Source organism: Phyllopteryx taeniolatus, chromosome 9, assembly GCF_024500385.1.
Source record: "Phyllopteryx taeniolatus isolate TA_2022b chromosome 9, UOR_Ptae_1.2, whole genome shotgun sequence".
In the NCBI taxonomy this organism is placed as follows: Eukaryota; Metazoa; Chordata; class Actinopteri; order Syngnathiformes; family Syngnathidae; genus Phyllopteryx; species Phyllopteryx taeniolatus.
In genome coordinates, this window is record NC_084510.1 from 24295581 (window position 1) to 24315065 (window position 19485).

At 43.2% G+C, this 19485-nt stretch overlaps 1 protein-coding gene across 8 annotated transcripts in view; it reads right to left on the reverse strand.

Moving 5' to 3' along the window:
- Positions 1-1674: 1674 nt before the first annotated feature.
- Positions 1675-19485, reverse strand: part of LOC133483596 (R3H domain-containing protein 2) — a 53060-nt gene continuing 35249 nt past the window's right edge. For 4 of the 8 annotated variants that reach the window (XM_061785016.1, XM_061785017.1, XM_061785018.1 and 1 more), the window contains 17 exons: positions 18601-18741; positions 18412-18520; positions 18199-18294; positions 17703-17752; positions 13420-13655; positions 12329-12462; positions 11936-12034; positions 11168-11461; positions 8673-8808; positions 7409-7566; positions 7135-7274; positions 6340-6440; positions 5756-5925; positions 5530-5674; positions 4570-4664; positions 4391-4475; positions 1675-3022 (listed from right to left, as the gene is read on the reverse strand). In XM_061785016.1, the coding sequence (XP_061641000.1) occupies positions 2685-3022; positions 4391-4475; positions 4570-4664; positions 5530-5674; positions 5756-5925; positions 6340-6440; positions 7135-7274; positions 7409-7566; positions 8673-8808; positions 11168-11461; positions 11936-12034; positions 12329-12462; positions 13420-13655; positions 17703-17752; positions 18199-18294; positions 18412-18520; positions 18601-18741 (2527 nt within the window). In that variant the 3' untranslated portion in view covers positions 1675-2684. Of the gene's footprint in view, positions 3023-4390; positions 4476-4569; positions 4665-5529; positions 5675-5755; positions 5926-6339; positions 6441-7134; positions 7275-7408; positions 7567-8672; positions 8809-11167; positions 11462-11935; positions 12035-12328; positions 12463-13419; positions 13656-16440; positions 16495-17702; positions 17753-18198; positions 18295-18411; positions 18521-18600; positions 18742-19485 lie in introns of all 8 variants that reach the window. The other 4 variants (XM_061785022.1, XM_061785020.1, XM_061785023.1 and 1 more) reach the window with 4 other exon arrangements.

The window sequence follows — 19485 nt, forward strand, 5'->3', positions numbered from 1 at the left end:
TGAAATAATCCCACCCCAGGGTGCCAATATTTTTGAGGACGACTACACGTATTATATATTCATATATGTTTCAGTGACACGGCACAAGCTTTTACATAGGATGCAGTACTCCTATATATAGCGTGCCCCTCGCTCGAGTTGCGTTATAACACGCCGCACACAAAGTCTTTGCTGTGCATCTGTTGACTTGTCATACAGGCAAAAGTACAGACGACAGGACTGAAATACTGTGGGTCTTTTTTTCCTACTCCCCAGTGCATAGTAACCATAATAGAGTCGTAGGCATATACAAGGAAATGCTCAGCTCTTGTCCGTGACGCTTCGCTGGTGCATCGTGGCGGCTGCGAGATTTAGTTCTCTTGCGGGCTGTGGCGGTCCCGATGGCCGTAGGAAAAATAGTTGGCACCGCAGTTGGCTTCAGCCTCTGCCTCACTACACCTGTGTAGCCAATGCTTTCTCAAAGCACGCCGGTTCGAAGCGATCGGCACGGCGTTTGGAACGCTTGCTAGGCACCCATAGCTGACCACGTTTCTTCCCGTCGATTGACTTTCACCATCCACTGGTCACGTATTCCTTCTTCACTTGGAAAGCCCCCCCAAAAAAAAACTTGCAGCTGCCTGAGCAAGTTGTACAACCAAATGCTACACAATAAACCATCCATCATGACATCATTAAATCATACGACAACAAATATACAAGGACGGCATGGAACAAATAGCACACAACGGCGAATGAACAGGATGTTTGGCTTGTGTGACGTCACAGCGGCGGAAAGAGACGAAGACCGGAAAGCGCATATTTATCGATTTTAACTGCTCTATATCTGCCATATAATAATTTCGAAATGGAAGATGTGGTTTGAAAAGGGGTTCTAGAGTTATCAAGAAAAACATTGAAATCTTTGTCCTCTGACCTTTAAGGGTTATATAAATGAACTTGACTTATTCCGCAAGGCTAAACCATACGCTCGCTGTCGTTCTGAAAGCAATTGTCACCCTTACATTTTTCTTTTTCTTCATCGTTGCGTGTAAAAGTATTCTGCAAGGCTTGACCGGATCCTCACTTTTCCCACCCTGTTGTGTTGAAAGCAATTGTCACCTTTTTTTTTTTTTGGTCACACCAGAAGTTGACCCATGGCAGCATGGTGAGCAAGGAAAAAAAAGCCCTGCTTGACTGGGTTCTGTGGATGAATTAAAATAATAATAAAAAAAAAAGTATTCCACAACCCTGGACCAGACACTTACTTCTCCAACCCTGTTGCGTTTAAAGCAATCGTCTTTCTTTATTTAACATCACCTTAGACACTGACTGGCACAATATCAGCAATATGCCACTTTGCAGGGATTGTGTAAAGGGTGGATAAATGCCAGCTATTCCGTGACAGCAGTTTTAAGGGGATCTCTCTGTGCAAAAGGATGTAAAGCACTTGGTGAAACGCTATTTTGCGAAAATTGATGGATGTGCGCTGTATGACTGGCTACCGATGCAGGGAGGACCCAACTTTTCTCACGTCAGCTCGTCTAGGCTCCGGCTCACTCCCAAGCCTAATAACGGCAGGCAGTACAGAAAAATGGATTGATCTCGGCATCAGAAAGGCTTGCGCGTCTCAGCATGGTGACACAAGCGTAAAAGAGATGTGTATGCATTGAAGAGTAACAAAACCATACCAAGCAGTTCTTTGATTTTTCACCTTTTATATTTTTAAAAACAAACAAAAAAATAACAGATTAAATAAAATTTACAGTAGACAAATGCAATCATTGTGCACTTCAACTACATTTTCTGATACTTTCTGCACAGCTGTCAACAAAAAAAACGCAAAGACAATGTGGGGGAGGGGGCGGGTGGGCATTGCGGGAGAGGACAGTAAAGAGGTGCTATGTGGGGAATAGGAGCAGGGGATGAATAGGGAAGGAGGGAGGAAAAGGAAAAAGGCCGAAAACTGTTCACTCGGGGAGGAAGGAGAAAAAAGAAAAAAAGAAAAATCACTGAATATATAGATTTCTTTATTCCTTACATCACTTATATAAATATATTGAACCCTCTCCCTCCCCCGAAAAGAAGAGCGCAATACAGAACCCCACAACAGCAGTAAGGCAAACAGAACGTGAGAGAAGAGCGAGTGACAGAGAGAAAGAGAGAGAGTGCAGAGCAGCATGAGACATGGCGAGATGGATGCGAGAGAGAGAATGTGTAAATCGGCAAGGTGGCGGGAGATGATTGGTGGCGGGAAAAGCGCTGGAAGAAGAAGGACGCAAAGAAGGTTGAGGACCAAGAGGTTAGACTGAGGTCGACTGTCCAGTGTGTGTTTGTTTTCCTTTTGTGTGCTACGTGACTCTGTTGTGCGCGTGTGTCTTCTGTAGTGTGTGAGATTGCATTTTTTGTATGACGGCAGCACAAATTTCAAGGGTGAAACACATGCTCGCGTGTCCCGTGTGCTCTTCCGCTATATAAATACAAAAAACGAGGAATAAAAACCAACGACCAAATCAAAGTTGAAAGCAAACACCGACCACCTCAAGAGTCACACCTTCCCTTTTTATACATTTGACACGTTTAAGGTTTTTTTTTTTTTTTTCTTTTCTTTGTAATGGTACACCAAGAGCAGTCCCTCGCCCCGACCCACCTCAGTCCTCCGAGCTTACTCCGCCGCTCCACGCCGAGAGTCCGCGTGTGCCGTCCTCTCACTGAGAGCTGGCTCTCTCCAGCACACGCAGGTCATAGTTCTTTTTGGCGGCCCTCAGTTTGAAGAGACCGGCCGCGCTGTTGTTCAGTTTGAAGGAAGCACTCTGGGCAGCCATGGTGCTGGGGAACACGGCCACCACCGTGTACAGGTGGGCCGGGTCGCCGCCGCCCGCCACGCCCGAGGCCCCTGCGGGTCCGCAGCCTCCCCGGCCTCCCTGAGGCTCCTTCAGCCACTGGATCTTGGCGCCGCACAGCGACAGCTGGTTGAAGAGCTTTTCGGCATCTGGACGTGAAATCCCTTCGGGCAGGTCCGTTACTTCCAGCACGCGACTCACCACTGGAACACGAGCAGATGGAGGAGGGTTCAAGAGACAAGCGAGAAGTTAACGGACCTCACTGCTCACAAACACCTCAGATTCTCTCTTAACTGACAATTGGGGGAATTTGAGCATTCAAGTTCAGTACAAGCCTGATTATCAGATGTCGCTTAAAGATTACCTCGAGGAATTATTATGTGAAGTGAGGTCATTTGAGTTATTTTTCTTCTCTGATCTGCTACATCGAAGGTACACACAAAGATAATGGGGCTAAGTTTTTTCCGATTTATCCCTTTCCTGACCAAGGACAACTAACGCCAGACTATCTTGTCTTATAAAACATCCTATAAGATTATCCTTCGGTCTGAGGTGTGTTGAGAGTGGATTTGTCCCGATAAAAGCGTCAGAAACGAGTCGGGCCTGACAATCTTTAATATTGAGCGTGTTCAATATTTACGACCAAATATCTTTGGGGAAATCGTGTGGGGAAAGCCGACTTGTCGGCAAGTCATGACGCCGTGAATTGTGACGTGAAACAGAAAGTAGCCAATCAAGAGGTGACCTGACTGAGGAACAAATAAGCGGCTGTAAATAAAAATAAACACGAATTACCCAAAACAAAGGCTAATAACACCAGCCAATACCTACATTTGAGAACTCCCCTCTAGCTTGCACAGCAAACTATAAAGTCTGCTTTCATGCGGGTCTTTACTTTGTTTATTTCGAGATTTTCTGTAAAAAAAAAAATAGTCCCAAGACCACCATCATTCCCTCCTCTCGTGTGTCTTCTTCCATGTTGTGTCTTGTTGCCGTTTGTTCTTTTTCGTTTTTCTTAGATCACATTTGATCAGGCAAGATTTCTGTATTAGAGGACTAGAATCTAGATCGGTGGTGGAACAGAATCTTTGTTTGTGGTGTGCCGTGTCGCCATAAGCACACCATATGCAGTACGACCAAAACTGTTAAATGCCTGATTTTGTTTGATCTTCGTGTGGGGTCTCTTAAAGATAAACAATCTTTTAAGATTTGAAAATGCCTTGTGTCTGTGCCAAGCCTAAATTACTTTCGTCATTATATTGTTGACTCCGATTTAAAAATGTATTTATTTTTTGTTTACTTCAGTTATTTATATGCAATTTGGGCATCTGAGCACGGGGGTTGTTTCATGGGTTCGTTGAATGTAAACAGTTATATTGGATGTCTGTCACTTGGAAGGTACATGGAAATAGACAGTCCCCCAAAAAAGAAAATAAAAGATAAATGTGTTTAAGAGGAATTGAGCCCTTGGACCTGCAGTGTAAATCCAGTGTAAAAGGGTATGAATCACTCTGCAGCTTTGTGATGACGAAATGATTTTGCCAAATCATCTCTCTGACATTCAAACTCACCAACATCTGTGGTGCCGAGATCCGTGGATGCAGATTTGAGCGTTTGCTTTTTCCCTCGTGCGCTGTGTTTCATGACTCCTTGGCCCTGCACACGACAAAGAACGAATTGCGGGATTGCAGTTATGACAACAGGTGACGGCAAACACAACGTGGAGAATTTGAAATGTGACAATTAGGACCTGATGGGAGTTGTATGACGACTGGCCATGCATAAGCTGAGGAGGGCACAGGCTGTACTGGAGGGGCTGTCCCAATAGAGAGTAGCGGCCGTCACCTGAATGTAAACGTTCAAGGTTTATTGCTCAAAAAGCATTCACATGACACTTGCACACCATAAGAGCCAATACAAGAACGGTCTGATTTTAAAAAGATATTCATTTTCACTTTGATTGACATATTCAGAGGGATGTTAAAATGTTTGTTATTGTGATGGTTGTCTCTGTGAAATTAAAATGATCACAGAGCCAATCCAATAAAGTAAGGCTATTGCCAGCAGTATGCCTGAGTAAATATAGGTCCAAGTGCAGATGAGGCAAGCGGTGTGCTGTGTACAGTATGTTTATAGTGGCATGATGCCAGTCATGTGAAGTGACAGCCTCTTGGGTGAGGGGGTGTCGGTGAAAGATCAATGTCTTCATCATTTAGACTAGTTTTTCAACTACCTCAAGTTAAGCATGCATACTCTCCGACACAACCACCAAGTAAATAGATTTGTTGCTAATCCCCTTTTTACCGAGAGGTGTTGGAAAACTAACTAGGTATCGATTAGCCCCTTCCTTTGTCGCATAACCTTACACCACCCTGGTCATCATGAAAACAAAAGTACTCACCATTTGCATGACAGAACCAGTGTCTCACAAATGGATATGAGGTGTGTATTAATTCTTTATACTTTGTATATTTTGACGGGAGAAAGCCAATAAGACCTTCTATTAAGACAGCTGGGAACTGTTTTAAATTGTGAAAAGTATCCACAATTGTGTGTCATCTTCATATGTTATTGCAGTGCTGAACATTAACCCCTCTCAGTCACTGGATACGTGTATGTTTTCCAAGTGCAGTTCCATTTATGTACAGCGTTTTGTTTTGTTTTTCCCGTGAATGCCACATTTGGTCGCAAATGAACGCTTCGTGTTCACCTGGAGCTGTCCCTCCCGGCCGTGGAAACTGGGGAATGATGGGTAATGGTCCCAGGCCAGGACAGACGCTGCTGACGCTACCAGAGGGTGACGGGGTGGGAGACTGAGTCGGAGAGGCCAGCGGACTCGTCAGTTGGGTGCTGGCCTGCATACAAGCAGGTGAACAGATACAACGTGAGAATGACTGTGTGTGAGAGCTGCTTTTGAATTGTCGCCACGCGTCTACCTGTGGAGTGTTGTCAACTTTGTAGAGCTCTCCCGGCTTGCTGGGCCTCTGCTCTATGCTGTAGTACTTGCACGGGTTCCACTGGACCAGCGGAGGATTCTGGGAAGGCTGGGGTCCATTAGGGACGCTGAGCTGCATTACCATGACTCCGGGACCAGGAGGCGGGACTCCTGATGACAGACGCATGATCAGTTATCCAATACATACATGCCAAATATTGTTCCGGTGTGTGAAAACACAACAAAGCATGAACAAGGACATATGATACTTCAACGGGCTGCCAATTAAGTCCGTGTTATTTTTATCCACATTCATTCATGCCCAAATGAGTGTACAAGGATTGATTTATTCATTCATTTATTTATTTATTTATAAAGTTTTCCAGAAAGTCTTTAAATATTACTTAGTGGCAAAACAGCAGACCCTCTTTCTCTCTGTCTGAACTTTCCCCAGGTAAACCTTCACCTGGGTCTTATGTAACCCCTGACAACACACAAACTGATAGCTAAATAAAACGGACGATGGTTGAGACGTCCTTTTCCTTAAACAGAAATTGTAACTTGCCAGGATGTTGGGGGTCTCACCTGAATATTGCTGCTGTAACTGTTGAGCGTTGCAGGTGGACGGAGATGGTGCGATTTGATACTGTTCAGAGCTGGGGGCCTGCAGGTAGCCTACTGATGGGCTGCCAACAAAGGAACAAAGACACTGTGAAAACACTTGCATCCAAACACAGTCAAACACTGAGTTTCACCAAAGTATTAGAAACGATGGTTGTATTTAAAATTATGTCATAGGGCCAAATACTTTGGAGCCCCAGAAAAATGGGAGCAAAAAAATGGCTGTAATTCCTAATTGGTGGTCTTGAATTAATGCTGAAAGTCCACACACCAATTGCTTGTGAATTGTTTTATCTCAAATTACATAAGGCAAAAAAATAACCTTTTCCAAATACTTCCAGACCTACCGATGTACATACTAAGGGGGCAGTGTTTGATATTCCCAGTGCAGTAGATAAAACAATTACATAGCACGACTCCATATGGCCTTAGAATATATCAACACAAAAGGATGTGATGGAAGTTTTTTTATACAGTTCTACAGAAGCTCACAGAGTATTTCAGGTAGGCAGCGACTTCTCTTTATGGTTATTGTAATGCCAAATTCACACATTAAGGAGATTTAATGCAGAGAATCTGGTACTGGGATAACTTGCTGAAATATTTTTGGGAATGGCAGAAATCTGGTGAAATTGTCTTTTTGCTCAGCAGGGGGCGATGTGCGCAATATTTCCCTTGGTTCAGTTATACACAGAAACTCCCCTGCATTGGTATTTGGTTAATGCCCTGTCTCCTTTACAAATACATGCCAATTTGTACCTTGTGCTGCTTTGCTGCGTGGGTGTGATAACACTGTAGTAAACAGGCATGGGGCCCTGGACCGACTGGCTGACCGGCACCATCACCTGCTGCTGGTACTGCTGCTGCACCACCTGCTGACTTTCGTTTGCCACTGGCACCTGCAAGACATGCCAGTATCGAATAAAACAAGCCTCAGTGGATTTGTTGTTGTTGTTGTTGTTGTTGTTGTATGAGTCTGTTTTAGTGGACAATATGCATTTGAAGCCATTTCATACTATATCATCAATGGTACCTGATAGGATTGCATCTGCGGATACTGCACCACGATACTTTGCATTTGTCCTCCAATGCCAGCTCTCTGGGAGTTGAGAAGAGTGGGGTTTTGCGGCTGCTGCACCCCGATCATGCCCTGGTAGCTGGGCTGCTGGCTGGGCATCATGGTCTGTAGACCTGGTGACAGCAGACAAGAATTTCAGAGAAAAAAATGAGACCTCTTTGCTCAAAGGCAAAATAGGAGGCCATTAAAGAAACATACCGATAATGTGAACTTGAGCATTTTTCTCTCCTTTCGATCAGACTTTTCATCTGTGTTGAAATGATTACCCTGTAGTGTGGGGTGCGTTAACTTAAGAGTCATTTTTCATCCCCTATCTGCCCGCGAAGATGGTCTGGGCTAACAATCATAAGTGTTAAACCTGTTCAATATTTACAATGGCAAATCCTTAACTGTATGGTCAACCCAATTGGGCTGAGCTATGTGCTCCCTGATCGTGAAGCAAACGGAACGATAGCCCATTAGAAAGGGACCTTAAGCTCACGCTATTGCTAGACACAAATAGAGAAACAACTGGTAGGGCTGAGGGTTCAAATAACATGTCTTCGAAATCATTCATCATGACAAGGAGAAGAGGTTGCACTTGGATTGTTAACAGTTAACTTATTTGGTTTCTTCTTCTCAAACTACTCGACTTTGTTTTTTCCTGCAATCTGAGTGTCTTGTGGCAACATGCTGCTACTTTGGGGGAGGAGACTCATGATTGTTGGAAAAGACATGGTATGTGTGTGTGTGGTGTGTCATGTTAGTCATCTTGAGTACACCACACACTCAGAGAGGCGTAAGCACAGACTTGATTTTTTTTCCCCCTCTCGTCATGTGGGGAGTCTCTCAAATGATAGGGATGTGTTGTACTCCCTCAAGCTACATTTGAAGAATCACAGCTTTAAAGATCAGTAAATGGAAGCCTAGTGTCCCATTTTTCTCTCAGCCAAATTATAAACAAGACAATGACCGTGGATCAAGGTCGCACTGACAAGAGATCTACGTGGATCTGGCATACATTCAGTTAGAACCAGAGTCCAGTGTGTTTGTCAATAGTTTCTAACCAACACACAAGCAACCTCAGCAAAATAAAAATGAAACCGGCTGGGGATTGGATGGGATCGTGATTAATGGCACAGGTTATCCCAGTTTATGAAAAAGTATACACGAGCAAACACTCTGTCTTTTTACTGCAGGTTTTCTGTATATGGGGAGTTGAACTAATAAAAGTACAGACCTGACTGTTGTGCAGGCTGAGGCATGGGCTGTGTGCGCTGAGCAGGGTAAGACACCTGGTGGGACATGGGCTGGGCCACACGGTACTGCTGGCCTGAACTGGGATACTGACCAGGGGGGTAGTATGAAACTTGTATCTGAAGAAAAAATAAATAAAAAACAAACAAACACAGTCACTATGCAGTCATACACAAGATATGTATGCTATGTGTCTGATATACAGGTATGCAAAGAACAAGAGGTTAGCGGTCAAACTCAAGACTTTGAGAGATGAGAAAAGTAAGCTCAAAAAGACACCTACATTGGGTATGTCATAAACCGAGGACCCCTTGTACAAAGCAGCACTGAGGGGAGAAAGTTCATTCAAGTTCTAAAAGCCTCTTACAATAAACTGTGGTCAAAAGGTCCACTGTACTGGATGGGTGCATCACCATAGCCGGTCTAAGAACCACGCTGACCATGCTCAGTTTTTCCTTTATCCTTCCATTAAGTATGGAAACAGAACATAGACAAATGAAACTTTCCAGGAGAAAAATCAATAGGATTGAAGCACTTGTCTTATACAACAAGGCTAAAAGTGGCATATACAATTTCCAAATGAGACATCCAGCAGGAAGGCAGAGGGGAAAGCAAATGTGAAAGAGGATTGATTTGTTCATCCTGCACGAAAACATTCAGCCTTTTCTGACGACGCACCTGCCAATATCTCCACTCCTGTTACACTGGGGACTGCCCACCCGTTGAACAACAGAGGGCAACACTGTTGGTAAGGAGATCGGAACTGCCGTCTGTGCGTGTATGGTAAATTGTGCACTTGTATTAAGCTTTGGGAAAATACAGACACTCAATTGCTTTTCACCTGGATGTAGCACTATTGCCAATGCCTCACAATGAGTGAGCACAGCTATTAAGAATCAACTAAAAAAAGCCTACCGCTCCAGAATTAACCTACGCTTCCCATTACGCCCGCCGCAGTCCGCCGTTTAATGGCCAGTTTAGACGGCTTGCCTCAAATAGAGTGCAATTACAACTTTATGGGTTGGAGCTGAAAAAAAAAAAAAAACTAAGAAAAAAAAGCCCGAATGGGTGAGTGAAGAGTGTGAATGACGGCTAGTGAGAGAAGTCATCGCCACCACCTCTGCAATGGGAAGAATGGGACTGACCGATATTACTATGATATTCCAAACCAAAATATCTCAGGGAGTGATCTGTGTGTGATTTGCACCACAGTGTCCTGAGAGATAATAAGGTGTGTTGTGTGAAATTATCCAATTTCACTTACATGGTCAGACAATTATTTATTTACAACAAAATAATGCATCTTTGTTTACCCGTGCCAGCGACATCTAGTGCGAGGCAGAACAATTCAATGTTCTTCCACTAGGTGGCAGAAGATAAAGTGAACCTTGTTGGCATTCTTTCAACAGTCATAAGTCCCTGCGTTCTCCTCCGGGTGGGGTTCTCACTCCCCTTTAAAACCTAGATCTATCTGACGGAAATTTTCAATACAGGACAGGTTTTGAAAAAAAAAAAAAAAAAAAAAAAAAAAGAAAAGTTATGGCTTTCTGCAAGTATACCAGCTTTAAGATCAATTAAACAGGCCAAACCTTGACACCAACTAGGCCTATGTAAATTTGTGAGTAAATTGAGACAGGATCATCATCATTTCAGAATACCTTTTGTGAAATTCTACTTAGTAAAATATATATATTACTCACAAATAGTTAGGGATATTTGGATTCAATTTCAGCCTGACGCTAAAATGCACAATAACGTTTACACGTGCACTTCATTTGAATTTCTCTTAACCTTTGAGCCCTAGTCCAACTTTTCAAAGTTTCAATGGGCTCTTTGCATGTATTCTCCAGTGTGGCCGAAATATGGCTTGGTGCTTTCCGGTTGAGAAAAACTGCATTACTCTACATGTTGTGTTTACAGGACTTGCCCAAACTATCACAGACATACATTGTCTTTAGAAGACATCCTCCAAAGCTCCCAGCAGCAATTTAAAGAAGGACTTTAAGATGTCTTCATGACTAAGAATACAAGGCCGTTGAGGGTAAATGTATTATCCGCAAAGGATATGACATCACGGCGCTGTTCCAAAGAACCCATTGATCAACAATACCTCGCCAGTTTGAGGCTTTAAATAGGATGTTCTCAGATGGAAGTGGCCACTCAGCTTAGTGTGTGCTCAGCAATTTGCATCAGAGTTACAGAGCGACTAGAAAAGGCACAGGAACGCATAGCGGTCCTTGGAGATTTATCAGACAATTCATGGCTCAAACACCTGTTGTAAATTTGACCATTCAGCTCCTTGTCAGAGAACAAAGTAATGAAGATAGACATATGCAATCAAAAGTTTAGAGAAAGTCAAATGAATAAATTCACCTGTAAAGTGAATTTTAGGTTCATCCTGAATTGATTTAATGCAAAAGTCACATAGCCTTAACTTTTTGGGAGTACTGCATGTTCTATCTATGATGAATGAATTACCTGTTGGGGCGGAGGTGGCTGCATGTAGCCCTGCGGGGGCGGCGCCTGCATGACGGCCTGAGACGGAGGCGGCGGCGGCGGCGGCGGAGGGTGGGGATGCCCTGTGGCAGGCTGGTAGCCAGACGGAGGAGGAATGGGCTGGCCGGTGGTCGCCATGATGTAGCTGGTCTGAGGAGGGGGGTGCTGGGAGAGGACAGTCGGAGGAGCCTGGTACAAGGGGGGAGGCTCAGAGTTCTCGCTGGAGCCCTGGCGGCTCAGCGTCATTTGGGTGAACTGGGGTGCCAGTTCTTCTCCCTGGGGGTGGAGGGTTCAAGATTAAATCATACATAAAACGTCTGAGCCTTCTATGTACTGTTCTTTTTTGTTTGTTTTTAATTTCACTTAAATTTAAAATTTGAGTGCGCGAAGGCATCAGGCACGGAGGTTTGACTCAAATACGTGTTTCCAACTGTATTCTCAATCATACATTGTTTAATTCAGCAACATACATACAAACTATCAGAAAATAGAAACACTATCTTTGAATATAATTAATTATTCTCTCACCACACATCAAATTTATCTATTTAACAATGAGCAAGGAACATTTAAATGGTAGTATTGAAATGGCTTTGTGCACCAGAGGTAATTCAAGTTAATACCAATATTATTTCAATGAGAGTGGATGGTGTCAGTGTGTAGATGAGTATATCATTGGTTAATTACTGTCTGAATTTCTTAGTCAAACAACAACAACAAATGTAATGACGGCACAAATTGGGCCAGTACCATAGTGTACTGCTGGGGAGGAGAAACTGGCAGGAGAACCTGGGGACAGGAGGGGCTGGAGTAGGAGACAGGCTGAGAGGGCTGCAGAGATGCTACCGGCTATACACACGCACACGAGTGCACACGCACACACAACCAAAAGAGAGAGGAAGAGCACAGCGAGAGGAAAGGTGTCAGAAGCAGGCAGAAGACAGAAGGAAATAAAGATACATGAAGACATTGGAAAAGACGTGGGTCAGATCACAGGACAGGAGAAAAGCTGTTAATGATCAGACGGACTGTTATGGGAAAACATTACTGAATGATGAAGATTCTTAAAATCTCTCAACTTTTTTTATATTACAAATGAATTACAAGGAGAGCTTCTGCAAAACAGAAAATGCGGCTCCTCACCTGAGCAATGATGTGGTTGCCCATGGGGTGCTGCTGCGGGGTCGGCAGCAGCGCGGTCTGAGACAGGGCCTGGGGCTGCGGTTGCTGGGGAGGCTGCGTTGGGCACGGGAGCAGGCTACGGCTGGACTGGGAGGCTACAGGTGGGAGACACACTTCAGGACTGACCAGGGGCAAGCGTAGTGATGCAAAAAAGTACATCATCGACACAAATCCAAATTTCTGCGCACAATTGTGAGCATGTAATTTTAAAATATGATCATATCAAATTTGTTATTTTGAAGTGACAAATATCAGTTTCTTAGACCACTACAGGGCTAACAAACTGGACTGACTGCAATACTAAAATAAAATCTCCTATAAGGATTATGAGCTTTGATTATGAGCCACACTGCTCTAAGTCTGAACACGACTGTAAATGTTCATCCTTTCCCCTAAACCGGGAGTGGCAAACCTGTTTTCATGGGAGGCCACATCATATTTATACTTGCCCTCTGGGGCTTGATTATTATGGTGAAACCACAATTATATAATCGATAGGAGTATAACGCCACACCTAAAATCCCAGTTTGGTAAGTACCATGGTTTTAAGTTCATGCTTCGGTTAACATCTAATACGAAACATTATCTTAAACCTTTTCTTTTCAGGAAAAGTGAAACATTGTTTGTCTTCTTTTCGGCATATGAAAAATGTAGACAAGCGCAACAAAAGCAGTTCGGACTGTTTGAATTATGCTATCGAAACACTAATAATGGCCTTTACCAGAGCCCAGAAGAGGCTGTTTAAATTCCACTTAAAGTTGCATATGTACTCTGTTAGTTTTTTCTGGCTAGTCAGAAGCTGAGCTGCATTGTGTCAGTTTACACTTCCTGTCCTTTACACAAAATGTTCTGTGTGAGAACCCTAATAGTCACCACCATCATATTATATAATTTCCCCTACATTTGGTCATTCATAATTTTTATTGCGAGTTTTGAACAGAACAATAAAAATAACTCAAATTGGCCCTTTTCGTAATACTCCGATGCTCAAAGAAGAGAAGCCTTCGTGAGCTTCACACTTGTGCCTAAACGCTGTTCAGTTCTGTACTTACAGGAGCGAGAGCCTTTGCAGCTTCCCTGGGATCCTTTGTTGCTGCCGAGGCTGTCCCCGCGGGTCAGGATGGATATTCCAGAGAAGCTGCTGGCCTTGGTGACGGGAGGCCGCAGCGTGCGGTTGGAGCTGTCCGAGTCGGTGCTGCTCCAGGGCCGCGGCTCCAAGCATTTCATGTCGCTGTCTGTGCTGCTCTGACGACTGTTGGACGCCCGGCTGGAGCTATCGCGGTTCCCTCTGAGAGGAGACGCAGGAGGAGGGATGGAATAAAACAAAAAGAGGATTAAAATAGGGGTATAAACGGAGCCAGGAATGAGGAAGACATAAACAGAGTTGAAGAAGAAGACAAACAGGAAAGCGCACAGAGGCCCAGTCAAGTCGTAAACAAGTGCATCAACAATGTGACCGTATGAGTATTAGGAGTGAGGACTCTAAACACAGATGCAAAATACAAATCAGGCAACGAGCCACTTGACAAGAATTTGAAAAGACATTCAAACACAATCTCTCTGAGCCACGCGCGCGAGCGCAAACACACACCTACCCACCCACAGACACACGCGCGCGCAAACAAACCGAAAGGAACACATGCAGAGGGAGAGAGGGGGGGGAAGAAAAAAAATAAAATAAAAAAAATAAGGCGCTCCAGACAAACACCAGATTCTTTGACAGTGATACAGGATGAGATGACACTTGCACAAACAATCAGGAAATAACCACGTAATGAACCGAACATGATGCAGACAAATAATGGAGAGGTTGTCAAACTGAATACAGTGGAACCTTCAAATCCGACGCCTTTTAGTTCGTTAAAAACATGTTCGGAAAATTCCTTAAAAGTCGTAGTGACTGCGCAATGATCTCCAGTAGCCTTCTGGATGACTGAGGAGAAGTGTTGGTTAAGTTAAGTCATGATTAGCGCTTTGGTAGGTTTCCACTGTTTTAACCTGTTCTTGTCAAGCAGGGTACACGCATACCAATAATCGAGCCAGCTTTGGGCATTTATTCCCCCGTTCAAATTAAAGTTGTTTGTCTGATGTCTAAGAGATTATCCTGGGCGATTATTTTCTGGTGTATGGTGTTTAGAGAATGTTCCTCTCTAATCTATTCAGAAAACAGTCAGCTGACAACTGTAAGTTAAAACCATTTAATATTCACTACCGCAATTCCTTGTGTGTGTGTGGTCAACACCGAGTTAGGCCAATCCACGGACTCTGGGAGTGATATGTGAAAACGGAACCATTGCCAATTAGGAAGGAAGGGTTTTGCTTCCAATGTATGAAATTTATAGTGGTTAGCTGCTGCCTATACTTGTATGACATTCAATATTGTTACATAAAATACTGGCTGTACAGTTAATAAGGGTTTATAGATGGGGACAGTACGTGGACTGCGGAAAAGAATAAATGGACATACAGTATAATTAATCTCAATTGGTAACTGTTTTGCACCACGGAACGCACTTTGGAGACTTTGGAGGTTCCGCTGTACAAGATAAACAGCACATGCAGACAAAAAAAACACAGAACGCATACTTAGGTCATTTCATACAACATGTACATAAACCCACAGACAGTGAATAGAAAACAAACATCCAGACACACACATTCACATGAGCTACAAAATAATTGTCTGCTATCACTGGTTCACCATTACAACTGTTTATAACACTAGGTTGCCGTATACACATCCTGGTTGGCCTTTTGCGGTTTGGTGTTGTGATGCTGTCACCCAGGATGAGGGCAGCTGTCGAGAAAACCAATAATCACACTGTAAGGGGAAGCACCACTCTGGGAAAGCCCTCCATCACAAGAGCGCGGCTATGCTTACAAAGTTACTGATGTAGATAAGGATGAGGAGCGGGTGCAGAAAAAGGACTGACTTGCAGGGAAAACAGGCTGTGTGTTTGAGTCCTTGCTGAAAAGAGTGATGTACAGCCGTGTAGCGGCGGCTGAAAATACACCTCATCCACTGTAATTAATGGAGGATCTATTTTGAGTCTTCTCTCACGTTTTCCCTCTCTCTTTCTGCACAACCTATTTCAAGGTGGGATGCCATTTTCTATAAAGGCTGATCCACGTTTATAGATAGAGATGAAATGAAGGATCAACTGGAGGAGGAGATAATCACTTATTTCTTTTCTAGGCTCTCCTTATGACAGTACTCCCTACCACACACACACACACACACACAGGCAGGCGGTCAAGCCATTTCTTGTCTAATCTAAACACAAATCACTGAAAAAGATCTCAGTATAAATGTGAGATCACCTTTACACATTCACTGCCATTGACGGCTTTAGAAGTAAAATATCCATGTTAACTGGGAAGGCTGACAGTGAATGAGTTTTAATATTGCAGCAGGAGAACTTGTTTATAACTTCCGAGTGGCAGCCGGTAAAAGAGCTTCTGTACATGCTGCTGTTATGGTTAGCAACAGGAAACCTCTTAAAAGTGTATTTGCTTAAATATGTGAACAATAGCATTAATGAGGTTGTGTGATAGTAAAGGTAATTACAATTATCATGCATTTGTTCCTCAGGGAGGTAAAAGGGAGCGCCTTGTGATTTGCGACAAGGCGTCTATTAGAGTGGAGGCCACCACAGTAAATCGATGCTAGACAGCAGTTTGGAATTATCCCAGCTCTGCAATCTCCTTATGTTGGCTCCATTACATCATATGACTGTTGGCGACATGTGACATGCTAACAAAAACTACAAGAATAGGTCAACCACAAAACAAACATGTCGCTGTGGAGGCAATGTGAGTACTTTATACAATGGCGGTGGTTGATGGTAGGTCCAAAGGTAAAGTACATCAGTCAGTACTCAGTGAAACCACAAAGCAGCCATGCATGGGAGCCCCACGGTGCAGTAGAGTGGAATAGCCATCAATCAGCAGACTATGCCAAGCAGAGATACCAAAACAAACAAAACAAAAAAAAGTCACTACTATCATCACTTATCCACTTTCAAGTATGGACATGGCAACACACAAGTACAAGTGCAACAGCACCCCAATACCTAAAGATCTGCCTCCTCTTTTGAGAGCTAGAGCAGTAGCCCTCGGTGGAAAGTCTGTTGGGGTTAATATTGGGAGAAAATGCTGGCATTACAAGACTGTAGTTGACAAGTGGGGAAAAGGGGGAGTTGGGGTGGGGCGAGGTCATCACAGTGCAACACTTTAGATCCTGAAAAGGACGAGGCAGGGGAAAAACGCACACAAAGCAATATTTCTCTGCATATTATACAGTATTCTTTCAACTTCTATAGCCAGGGTGCTTTTGGAACAGAGATGACTGCTCTGGCAGTCGACTTATATTTAGCACTGGAGCCCTTCCTTCGATTCTTTCTAAAAGACTGCAGATCCCTCATGACACTCACCAAGTGCTAAAGAGATATGATTTAGGATAACTTGGGCTGGTGCATTTTGTCTTTTCTGATAGTAGTATATTCGTAAAATCACTTGTGATTTTCTCCCCCCAAATCAGTCCTCTCTGGCCCCATCTTGTTGTACCCCTCCTTTTTATTTGTTTTAAAAAAACCACCATGCCCGAGGAAAAACAACCCATCAGAGACAGAAGGCGTGACTAACGAGTGCCAATCCTTCTCTTGCACTTGCGGACACATTTACAGCAGGCACAGCTTCGCACTGTTATGCTGTTACATGTTACCTGTTACATTGGGATTGAGGAGAATAACTTAAAAAAAGATGGTAAATGGGCTTTACTTGTACGGAGCTTTTCTACCTTCAAGGTACTCAAAACACTAACACTGTTTCCTCATTCACCTACTGATGACGCAGCATCAGCAGCAACTGGGAGTTCAGTATCTTGCTCAGGGACACTTGGACATGGTCACAGGGGCCAAGGATCGAACACACAACCCTCAGGTTGGGAGACGACCACTCTATCACCTGAGCTATGCCTCTGCAGTGAGGACGAACCAGATTCAGAGAATCACGCTCACTTCGATTGGGTACATCTGATTTGTGCGTTTACGTAGGACTCACATGGGCAGCTATCCGATATGGGGCACATTTTTATCCACATTTGGAATAATTCCAAATAATATTCCATATGCAAATTGTGCCACTTTAAAGGAAAAAATTAACTGTGTCACTTGAACCATGCAGTATATAAATCTAACCTTAGAACTGTTGACTAGAGCTAGACAGTCACAGAACTCAAACTTGGTTACACTTGTGAGATTTTGTGCTTAAACCTTCCTCTTTTTATGAATGAAAAACAAAAAATTAAAGAGCGAGTGGCAATGCCTCATCTTACCTGTTGTCGTTGATGTATCCATTCTGAGAGGACTGTAAAAAAAAGGACACCTGCACATTATGAAAGGCTTCACTCAACCTCGGGCACTGTCATATTTTACATCAATGCAACAGCTTCAAAACTCTCACACGATGTAATGAAAAATTTAAAAACCCATTGACAGAACTGAGTCACAATTGGCAACACTCGACATTTCAGCCAGTTGCTTGGTTGTTTGGTGCTCTAACCTCCGTTTCTGCTTTTTTTTCCTCCCGCTATTATTTGACTGGATAATTCAGGTTTTGACACATTCATTTAGAATGCCCTGCAGTGAACACATCTAACACCAGAGCCCGCTTTCACTCATGCCAAACAAAAGTTTAACTTTAAAGCTTTTAGATACCCCTTTAAAATAAAGTCAATGAATGGTGAATTTTACAAAAATGTTATACGTATAGGAGAAGGAGACTGTAGCCCCTCTGTTTGCACTTTACACAAACCAAGATCCAAAACTTACTTCTCGGGCAAAGATCCGGTCTCGTACCCGCTGATATTCTTCCTCTCGTTCCTCGATGGATTTGCTACGCCGGCCGTCCTGCAGTGGGACACGGATCTAATATTGGCGAGGGGGGGGGCATCCGATTACAATACATAAGGGACAATTATACGTGACAAAATTAGAAAGCAGTCCACTAGAAAGTCTACTTAGTACACTGAGGCTGTATTCTACCTGATTATCATCCTTGTCCATGCTGGCATCATCTCTCTTGAGAATGAATTTCTTCTGGAAGTCCATGTTGCGCTCATCCTTGATGTGTTCCGAGAACCTTTGCTCGGGGCTACAAGACCATAAAACCAGTATTTAGTGTTATGACAAAAAGCCAAACGGTCTTAGCCGAGGTCCTGAATGAACGCTCACATGCGCGTGTTGCCCGTCTTGTTGATGATGACCGCCTTGCCCGTCTGATCCACATTGTGATCCATGCCAAAGTAGGCAGCCACGCGGTGCAGCAGCATGCGGTGATATGACGTCATCTGAGGAAACTTCTTGTACTGGTTACTAAGAGGAATAGAACACACACAGTTAAGTGAGTAGTAGGGCTGGATTATCCAATTGTGATTCCCCCCCCCTCAACAATGCGATTACGGGTTTTCCAAAGTCCTTGTATATTTTCAACAAACAATAAATTCATCTGTATTACAATAAACAAGGTCTGATTATTCCTTTTTCACCCCCCCCCCCTTTCTAATAGGTTAGAGTCATGCTAAGATAAAGGCAAAATACTTATCTGCTTCAATTGTAGTTGTAAACTTACTAAAAAGTAAATACTTTGACTTGCAATCTTGTAAGCATTCACCACAATTAAGCAAAATGTTGCCAAAGAAGAGTATATAAGTCAGTAAAAAAATGAAAAAAGAAATTAAAAAAAATACACAAGCAAAAATGCAGATTACCACGGTAAAGCAAACAAATCTGTGGCTTTATCATGTCAACATTATATGTAAAAATGTGGACTGTACTACTTAAACACTAAGACAGTCTATAAATAAATAAATCAATAAAATATATAAAAAATTATTTGATTGATCTCCAGTCATTAACGTCACCCATCTTAAAGTACAGGAAAATTAAGGAGAACAAATATCTCTTTTTTTCAAATTATACATGTGTATATGGCGTAACATCACCTGAAATTAAAAAAAAAAAAAAACGGGGACAACCGCCGGCATGCATTCTAAGCAGCAACAGTGACGCCTCACCAATAAAACGCAGAGTAACATTTCGTCAGTGTCTTAAGTTTCA